The sequence below is a fragment of the Mytilus trossulus genome, chromosome 1 (genome assembly GCF_036588685.1).
Source record: "Mytilus trossulus isolate FHL-02 chromosome 1, PNRI_Mtr1.1.1.hap1, whole genome shotgun sequence".
In the NCBI taxonomy this organism is placed as follows: domain Eukaryota; kingdom Metazoa; phylum Mollusca; class Bivalvia; order Mytilida; family Mytilidae; genus Mytilus; species Mytilus trossulus.
This window is the reverse complement of record NC_086373.1, coordinates 7,479,906-7,490,380: the sequence shown is the minus strand read 5'-3', so window position 1 is coordinate 7,490,380 and position 10,475 is coordinate 7,479,906. Positions and strand designations below refer to the sequence as shown.

The 10,475-nt window shown below is 33.5% G+C and overlaps 1 protein-coding gene across 2 annotated transcripts in view; it reads left to right on the top strand.

The window, feature by feature from the left end:
• Positions 1-10,475, top strand: part of LOC134713947 (probable global transcription activator SNF2L2) — a 39,798-nt gene that overhangs the window by 1,101 nt on the left and 28,222 nt on the right. For both annotated transcript variants that reach the window (XM_063575217.1, XM_063575223.1), the window contains exons 2-11: positions 3,090-3,256; positions 3,714-4,398; positions 4,678-4,860; positions 5,278-5,542; positions 6,136-6,262; positions 6,500-6,673; positions 6,961-7,134; positions 7,577-7,768; positions 8,554-8,684; positions 9,140-9,200. In XM_063575217.1, the coding sequence (XP_063431287.1) occupies positions 3,125-3,256; positions 3,714-4,398; positions 4,678-4,860; positions 5,278-5,542; positions 6,136-6,262; positions 6,500-6,673; positions 6,961-7,134; positions 7,577-7,768; positions 8,554-8,684; positions 9,140-9,200 (2,124 nt within the window). In that variant the 5' untranslated portion in view covers positions 3,090-3,124. The remainder of the gene's footprint in view (positions 1-3,089; positions 3,257-3,713; positions 4,399-4,677; positions 4,861-5,277; positions 5,543-6,135; positions 6,263-6,499; positions 6,674-6,960; positions 7,135-7,576; positions 7,769-8,553; positions 8,685-9,139; positions 9,201-10,475) is intronic.

The window sequence follows — 10,475 nt, the reverse complement described above, 5'->3', positions numbered from 1 at the left end:
TATGTAAAAAGCGCGGGAAATCGTATCATCAATGACAATGATATTATCTGGAGAGTAACGAATGTTATGTAGTAAGGGATCCTCATAGAAACCAAGATGGCGGTTTTACAATGAAAACAATCTTGAAAAATGTGAAGGTCAGGATTATACAGTGCAAACACAATAAAAGGTAGGACAGTAGTATATATTTGGATTGGATTTTTATCCCGCTAATTGAAAAACATGATCTCGAGTAAACGTGGTCGATATTTTAGAAAATTTTGACAAAAATCATGGTGCCAATTTTACGTGACGGCGACTATAGTACAAATTTGGGTAGCGTCACTTCAGTTTTTTCCCTTTACAATTTTATATGATTTGCAAGTGGGGGCATCATCTTTGCCTCATGGACTCATTCACCATTTATTTTTGAGGTTCCACTAAAGTCAATATATAAGACACTTCATAAACATCCAAGCTGGTTCTTGGGGTGATAAATAATTTTTTCAAAAAATCTGGAGGCCTGCGAATTTTATTTGATTAAAATTGGTATGGACAAATACTGTTACATGTAATGCAATACCAGCTAATTTTGTTTTGTCACATATTTTTCAACCATTTGGCCACAACATAGCACTTTCAAGGTTGAAAAATACAGTCAAAGTTAAGATTTGTTTAAAGTGTCCTTTATTTTGGCTTTAGTGGAACCTTAAATAGAGTTTGAAATTGTAAGAAAGTAAAAGAAAAATTTCCAACCAAATTTTCTGTTTCGATAATGCCCTCCCATCATGCCCACATTTCAAAGCATTTCCACTTCCTTTATTTAATCTGTCACTTATTCTACATGACTGCAATAGATGTGATAGGGCCTATTGAAAATGTCATTATCTATGAGTATCTTTCAAATGCATACATTAAGCATGTTAAGTATATATGATTGTGAGGCTTTGGAGCATATCTAGTGGTCCCAAGGTTTTGATCACCAAATTTTGTGAATGGCAGACATAATTTTTGTATGAATAGAAATTATAGTGAGGACTAGCAAATTTTCTTTAACATGTTAAAGGACACTCAGCGGGAAAAAGATTTCGAGATATCTGTGACTAAGTTCGGCAGTAAACTGTGATTCATAGGGTGCAATCAACAGTTTTTTCTATGACGTCATATTTTCAGGGACCATGCATATGTGACCCTTACTGGTGGACTGATTAATAAAGATACTTGTATTAAACTAGATATCACTGGAATCAGAATTTTCTCTAGTTTATAATGAAATAAAAATAATGTGTACTTTAAATAATTTATAAAAATTTCATCTAATCAACATGGGGGAAAAAAGGTATAATTTTAACATAAAAAACTTGAAATTAGGTCATGTGCACACCCATGAAGACATGATCCATGCACATGTTTCATAATCAAAACTGTATAAATTTTGAAGGTTTTTACATGGCCTTTTAAAAAAATCTTGTTTCAGGGTACAGTCTCCTGCTCTGAAAAGAGCTACAGTGGCTTCAAATAAGTTTTCAATTTTCACTGCTAAAAAACAGACTGTTAACAGTGTTGTCTCCCCTCGAAACATGTATATTTAATATAATTTTTAAAATTATTTCAATCATTCAACCTGTTTAAATTGAAAGCTAATTAACTAATTTTTACAATCAAATACAAAAAAACATGATACTTTTTCACCAAGTAAGTAAATAAACAGGGGTTTCCCTCCATGGTTATTTTTAGTCAGGGAATAACCCCTAGTTTTTTATACGAAAATGTTTATAGCACCCATAACAGTTCAGAAACATGCATGCTTTTATAGGGACACAATTGATGCCCACAGTAATTCCTAGAACCTGTCAATAAACTTGATTGCAGTAATGTACTTAAAAGTTAAATTTGTCAAGCAGAAAATGTTAAGTTAACCTTGTTAACCTGTAATTTACACATATCCTCATGTGATCCATACAATAAACAATTAAGGATTAAAGGTAAAATATTCATTTGTAATGCCCAACCCAAATATGACATGTATCATATGACAGTTTTTTATATGGGCCGGATGTTTGTGCTTTTACTAATGACGTTAGCGTGTTTGGAAATGGACATTTGAGCTTCGATTCATAGGTCATTTGCACTTTTACAATATGTACTACTCATGTCTTCTCTACTATTTTATCTGGGCTTTGGACCAGCAGTTTTGACCTGGCAGTTTTTTCATTATGGTTGGAGTTAATTTCATAGAGCATTTATGTTTAAAAGTTGTTTCATAGCACATAAATATAGTTATATATAGTTATTTTAAAAGAAAACATTCTGAAGATATAAAAACATATAGTCAGCACGAATCAGTTTTAGCTTAACATATGAAGCTCAAGGATTGGTTAAGCTCAGGGATTGAACAAATTTGGCTCTTGTAATATGTCCTGACTGTTATTTTGCCCATATTTCAAACAAATATTCTAGTTTCTTTATTATATATTAAGTTACAGACTGAGAGGATGACTCTAGATAAAAAGCACACTTTTCCGATCAATTTAAGACAGGTATATCAAAATTTAAAACGCAAATGTCCATAGTGTTTGCAGCACAAATGTCCTATTGTGTTACAGGTAAAAAGCTCAAACGTCCTGTGCTCTTTGTTTATTGTTCAACTGTTCAATTATTATTTCATATCTATTGTGTAACTTAGGGACGACATCAAAAGATCAATGTAGGATAAAAAACTTAAATCAAATAGTTTGGGGGGGGGGGGGGGGTAAAATTGTTTTGTATATCTAAAATCGATTTTTTTTACATATATCCCTATTGGTAAATCGATTTTTTCCCAAATTAAGTTAAGAGAAGGGGAAGGGAGGTGTCAGTAAAAAATCTATGTGAATTAAGTTTTTTATCCTACATTGAACTTTTGATGTCGTCCCTTACCTCTGTGTAGTTTATTCGCTGGGACCTTTACATTTCTTGCAAAGAAATCTGTCATTCTTTGATTAATTTACCCGAGCAAAAACTATCTTTTAAATACCGGTAGATGAAAATACATGTACATGTTTCCAACTACAAAACAGCTTGTGATGTTGTATTTATGTTTTGTTCCAAGTATATTTTTTTCCTTTCAGAAGTGATATATTGAGTTTCAAATCTCCTAGCCATAATGGCTACTGGAGAAGAAGGCAACATGATGACTGGTCCACCGATGGCTGGTCCACCGATGGCTGGTCCACAGATGAATCCTTCTTACCAGCAGCAGCAACAACCTCAAGACAATGTTCAGATGATACAGAAGGTAATGAACTTGTAGAAATCATGTAGATTGTTCTAATTAAGCAGTTTATATGTCATTTGTTAATTCATAATAAAGATCCACACTGAAATATTTACATACTTGAAATTAAATGCTTCATGTTCATGTTCAATGGATCACCACCCTGAGCAAAATAAGTTGCTTGCATCATAACAAATATTGTTGAGGAACTCTTAAAATATGATGCGTTTGAAAAGTGTCATTCTCATAAATTCCCCTCTGGTATCATATTGACCTAATTGTCAAATTTTTTTTCTGCTTGATATTTGTTCTTACAATTACTCTTACAAAAATAAAGGTAATTATTAAAAAAAATGAAAGAATCTTTAATGTGACAAAAGTGTATCTTTTCTGACTATTTTTTTCCTCACAATACTTTGTTTCTACAGTACCCATCTTTTTAACTTATATTAATTTTAGATGTATTTATATTTTAAAGGCAATTAGTCAAATGGAAGACAAAGGTATGCAAGGAGATCCAAGGTACGCTCAACTCATGGCTATGGCTGAACGTGCAAGATCTGGTGGCATGCATCCACAAGGAATGCAAGGTGGTGGTGGTCCACAAGGCATGCCACCACAACACCATGGTATGCAGAATCCATATGGTAATAGAATGGGACCTGGTGGAATGGGTCCACAGGGTATGCCTAGTGGACAACACTCAATGCAAAGTGGACCCCAGGGGATGCCTCCTGGTGTTCCTCAAGGTATGCATGGTGTCCAACAACAGGGAATCCCTACAAACCAAGGAATGGGAACACCACACAGAATGGGCAGTATGCATCAAGGTATGCCTAATACCCCAAGTGGAATGCCAGGACCTGTACAAAGTATGGGAGCTCCAAATATGTCTGGTCCACCTAATATGCCTAATGTTTCCAGTGGTGGTCCTGGTTATTCCATGAATGTTCAGAATGCACCCAACCCTACTGGTTCTGGACCAATGAATCCAAACATGGCAGGTGGAGGTAGTAATGTGATGCCAGGACATCCTAGTGGTCAGAGTGGAATGGGGCACCCAGGACCACAGCCAGGGATGAGCCCAATGATGAATAGAGGTGCATCTCAACCAAATATGGCACCTACAAATCCAGGGATGGAAGGGGATCAACCTCAACAAGGTAATCAAACATTTAGATGTCTAACAATATAATCATGATAATGACTCTTTGATAGTTTGCTCAATTCATCTTGTAAGATACTTTTTTTGGTTGAATCTTTCAGATATTGAATAAGTGACTCTACAGGTGCTCCTTAAGTTCTACTATAACTAAACCACATTATTAGTTGAACTTGTCTTTTCCACATTTAAAGCATTGCATTCAACAACAAGAATGACAAGTGGGCATGCACTATTCAGTTCTTACAAAAAATATTTACATTGTTTTCCATTATTGCAGGTCACCAAGGAATGCAGCAACCTGGAAATAAAATGACTGCCTTCAATCCATCACAGCTTTCACAACTGCGTGCACAAATAATGGCTTACAAATTCCTTGCTAGAAACCAGTCCATCCCTGAAAATCTAAGGGCAGCTGTGGAAGGCAAGAGACCACCTTTTAGTGGAATGCCAAGACCTCAAGGTTTGAATTTGATACTTTCCTACCTATTATAATGATTGATGACAGAATTGAAGTGCTTCACTCAGATACATCAAATTTTACAAATAACATGTATATTTTGTCCTAAAATGGGAGTAAGGTATTTTAAATAACTTTAATAATGTTCGACATTTGTAAAATATCTTCATTGTACAAGTTGTTACAATACTGATTTGACATTTCAATAACTTATTACAAGTCTTGGAAATATTTGTAAATTTTTAAAGTGATTGAAACTAAAAATTCTAAACAAAATTGAATCTGCTTTTACATATCTCAGCCTTCACAAAACTCGATAAAATTCAGAAACCATGATCTGATGTTCAGATGAGAAAAGATTCCTCTTTGTGTCTTGAGTATTTACATTAATTTTATCTTCTTTTTAATTAAAAATTTCAGATTCTCATCCAAATCAGCCACAAAGAATTCCACCACAAAGTCAGTCCCAGCCCCAACAAGGTCCACAGCCGAACTTTCAAAGTGGAGCCACACCAGGAGTGCCCCCAACTCAACAACAACAACAGCAACCAAAACCCAATCAACAAACCCCTCCTCCTTCATCTTTACAGGCTATGATGACCATGCAGAAACAAAGTAAAATAGCACCAGTCCAGAAACCTCAAGGACTTAATCCTATAGATATTCTTAATGAGAGGGAAAATAGGTATTTAGTAAAAATAGAGTCTAACAAAATATACACTTTTCTGTTTACTCACACTACAAAATGTTAAACAACATCTTGATAAATAATCGATCTTCACAAGAAATCATTGCTTTCATAATGGTTCTAATAATTATTTTAATAAAGTTATTTATGGAATTTCATTCAATTTTCATATAGCATCACTCACTCAAAAGTTTCTTATTCAAGATGTTCAATGGCATAATTTAAACAGTTCTTTTTTTTTTCTTTTTATGAAATATTACAACATCGAGATGATCATTCACGTGAAAAGTAATAAAGAGTAAGCTGCCTTTTCTTAAACACTGAAACTGACATTGTAACGATTTTATTCCTGGTAGTATTTCCTACAAATCCATTATCAATTCTGTTTCAAGGATAGAAGAAAATGTAGGTAGTGTACAATTTTCAACCATTTTAAAATGTTTTTTTGGATGGACATTAGCTTTGTTATGAGTCTTTAATTAGTATAGAACATTCAAACAACATTAGAACCCAATTAATGAGTTATAATGCAGGTTATGACTTTGGATGTTGTGTGTATCTAGTTAATAGTAATTATTTGCATGTTTCAGAATTGCAGCCAGAATTGGTCACAGAATCAAGGAATTACATAATCTTCCTGCTGTTATGCCTGAGGACATGAAATGTAAAGCTATGATAGAATTAAGGGCCCTCAGGTTACTCAATTTCCAAAGACAGGTAAGATAAGACAATTTGATTAAAAGACAAATTGATAAAAAAAAAAATCATTTGAAAAGTTAAGGATTTTAAACAGTGTGTGTAATAGTAAAAAAAGATTGATAAAAAATATATTTCAGTTTTTTTCACAAAATGATTGAACACTAAACAAAGTTATTTAGTATAAATAATGGATATGTTTATGAGCATTTCAACATTAAATATTGTCAAATTTATCACACTGTATTATGTTTATAGTTGAGAACTGAGGTAGTTGCCTGTATGAGAAAAGATACAACATTAGAGACAGCACTTAACACCAAGGCATATAAACGTAATAAAAGACAAACTCTCAGAGAGGCAAGAGTTACTGAGAAACTGGAAAAACAACAAAAAATGGACCAAGAAAGGAAGAAAAGACAGAAACACCAGGTACTTTAAAAACGTTAAACAGGCTGCCTTTTATTTTGCTTTTAGATTGACAGGAAATAATGTTAAAATAAATCAATGCTTCATTATATTTTTTGGAAGATTTTAGACTTGCTTAGCATATAATCATTGTTCAATTATAACTGATTTGTAGGAGTATCTGAATGCTTATGTACAACATGCCAAAGACTTCAGAGATCACCATTGTATTATTCAGACTAAGGTCAACAAGGTCAGCAAGGCCATTATGTTATACATTTCAGCTTACTCTTTATTTCATTGATTTGTAGGAGTATCTGAATGCTGTTCTACAACATGCTAAGGATTTCAGAGATTACCATCGTATTATACAGTCTAAGGTCAACAAGGTTAACAAGGCCATTATGATGCACCACGCTAACACAGAGAGAGAACAAAAGAAAGAACAAGAGAGACTAGAGAAAGAAAGAATGAGAAGACTTATGGTAAGATTATTTTGTGTGCATGACATTGCAAAAGCAAGTGTGAGGCTAAGGAGTGATGTTTCTGGCTTTCAAGGGGGCATCAACATTTCTTAAAGTTGTGATCAGATCATAAAAGTAATACATAACTATTTGTCAAGAGTTAATTTAGGTATTAACTCTCTCTAAAGTTAAATTTCAACTTTGCTAACTCTTATTCAGTTAATTTATAACATATCAAAACAGATCAGTTGTAGACAGTAAAATTCACCAATTATCAATTAACTAAAGACTATTACGTATATGAAGTGGGATATGTTCATCGTTCATTTAGTTCCTTCTTCAACAATCAAACAGGGTGATGATCTCAGTAAACTTTACCAAATCAGTTTGGAATTCTTTATGCTAGTTATTATACCTGGTTTATATGATTTATCTCCTACATTTGATTGTTTATATTTAACAGGCCGAAGATGAAGAAGGGTATAGAAAGTTAATTGATCAGAAGAAGGACAAACGTCTGGCCTACCTTCTATCTCAGACAGATGAGTACATTACAAATATGATGTCTCTCTTAGCAGAGCATAAAGAAGACATAAGAAAAAAGAAAATGGAAAGAAAGAAAAAGAAGAAGGGGGTTGAAGCAGTTAACCCAGAGGTAATTATTAACACCCCCCCTTTTAATTCTTCTCTTTTTGCCAATTATTTTCATACTTAAAATCCACTGTTTATATATATAACTCATCACCAGTTGCACTTGTGTGATGGCTTGAAATAAAACTGTAAATATAAAGTAGAAGTGGTACGATTGCAAATTAGACAACTCTAAAATAAGCTTGGTACTGTACATTGTGTACATTCTGTGCGTTAAAGTAATTAGTTGTTTTATTAGAAAAAAATACGGCTATAAAGCCATTTATGACATATATACAACCACTTTTATTGTACTGTAAATTCAGAAATTATTGCGTGCATTTTATTATTACAATTTTGACATTTTAGACTTAAATGTGATTATAATTTTTGAGATTTTGAGAAAAATCCTGTTAAATTCATACAATAGTTATCAAAGGTACCAGGATTATAATTTAGTACGCCAGACGCCCGTTTTGTCTACTTAAGACTCATCAGGGACACGCATATCAAAATATTTGTAAAGCCAAACAAGTACAAAGTTGAGCATTGAGATCCAGAATTCCAAAAAGTTGTGCCAAATACGGCTAAGGTAATGTATGCCTGGGATAAGAAAATCCTTATTTTTTTCGAAAAATTCAAAGTTTTGTAACAGGAAATTTATTAAAATGACCACGTTATTGGTATTCATACAAAATGAAAATGCGAGTTTAAATTATTGCGTTTACAACTCAGTCACATTTTTCACAATGATAAAAACCTCGCATTAATTTCTGAATTTACAGTATTTAGTTTTGTTTTTGACCTTAGGTATTGGATGAAAGCTCTAACGCCAGTGATATGAGAGTTTCTGTAGTAGAGACAGCAACAGGAAAGATTCTGTCTGGAGAAGGGGCTCCTCTAGCTAGTCAATTAGATACTTGGTTAGAATTAAATCCAGGGTGAGTGAAAACTAACGTTCCTTTACATATATAGCTAGTCAATTTAATACCCTAATATTAAGAATGAGTCTTGAATGAGTAAAAAATAATGTTCCTTCACTTAAAGCCAGTCAATTAGTTACCCTTATATCAAGAATTGGATCCAGGGTGAGTAAAAAATAATGTTCCTTCACATATAGCCAGTCAATTGGATACCCTAATATCAAGAATTAAATCCAGGGTTAGGAAAAACTCATTTCCTTCCCTGATCTGCTATATCTGCAGAACAAACAACATATTTCAAATGTTTAAGCTACAATATCATGAATATGGTAATAAGAAGAAGTGGTGTGATTGCCAATGAGACAACTAACACTTTTATCAAACATGCACATTTTGCAATTCATAGATGACATTTAAAATGGTATATAAGAATATGGAAGACCTTACATTAATTAATGATGTTTTACTTCCAGATATGAGGTAGCTCCTAGAGTTGATGGTGAGGAGGATGAAGAAAGTGGTGAGGAAGAGGAGGTAATCCCATTCATTTAATCTTGTTTATACAATATACTCACAATAATTATTTAATTATTTTATTTGATTTTTCTCAAAAGATAGAATATGCAGTTAAAGATCTATTTCTTATGCAAGTCAGTTCTATTTCTAACTTTATCCTTTAGTTAAACATGTGACATATAGAAGGGGGATTTTAAGATTAAGATGTGGTTACATTTGGCAAAAGTTTTGATTTTTAGCTCACCTGGCCCGAAGGGCCAAGTGAGCTTTTCTCATCACTTGGCGTCCGTCGTCTGTCGTCGTCCGTCGTCATCGTCGTCCTGCGTTAACTTTTACAAAAATCTTCTCCTCTGAAACTACTGGGCCAAATTTAACCAAACTTGGCCACAATCATCATTGAGGTATTTAGTTTAAAAATTATGTCCGGTGACCTTGCCAACCAACCAAGATGGCCGCCATGGCTAAAAATAGAACATAGGGGTAAAATGCAGTTTTTGGCTTATAACTCAAAAACCAAAGCATTTAGAGCAAATCTGACATGGGGTAAAATTGTTTATCAGGTTTAGATCTATCTGCCTTGAAATTTTCAGATGAATCTGACATTCCGTTGTTAGGTTGCTGCCCCTGAATCAGTAATTTTAAGGAAATTTTGCTGTTTTTGGTTATTATCTTGAATATTATTATAGATAGAGAAAAACTGTAAACAGCAATAATGTTCAGCAAAGTAAGATCTACAAATAAGTCAACATGACCAAAATGGTCAGTTGACCACTGTAGGAGTTATTGCCCTTTATAGTCAATTTTTAACCATTTTACGTAAATCTTAGTTATCTTTTAGAAAAATCTTCTCCTCTGAAACTACTGGGCCAAATTAATTGAAACTTGGCCACAATCACCTTTGGGGTATCTAGTATAAAAATTGTGTCCGGTAACTTGGCCAACCAAGATGGTGGCCATGGCTAAAAATAGAACATGGGAGTAAAATGCAGTTTTTGGCTTATAACCCAAAAAACAAAGCATTAAGAGCAAATCTGACAGAGTTGAAATTGTTGATCAGGTCAAGATCTATTTGCCCAGGAATTTTCAGATGAATTGGATCATTGGTTGTTAGGTTGCTGCCCCTAAATTGGTAATTATGAGGAAATTTTGCTGTTTTTTTGTTATTATCTTGAATATTATTATAGATAGAGATAAACTGTAAACAGCAATAATGTACAGTAAAGTAAGAACTAAAAATGAGTCAACATGACCAAAATAGTCAATTGACCCCCTGAGGAGTTATTGCCCTTCATA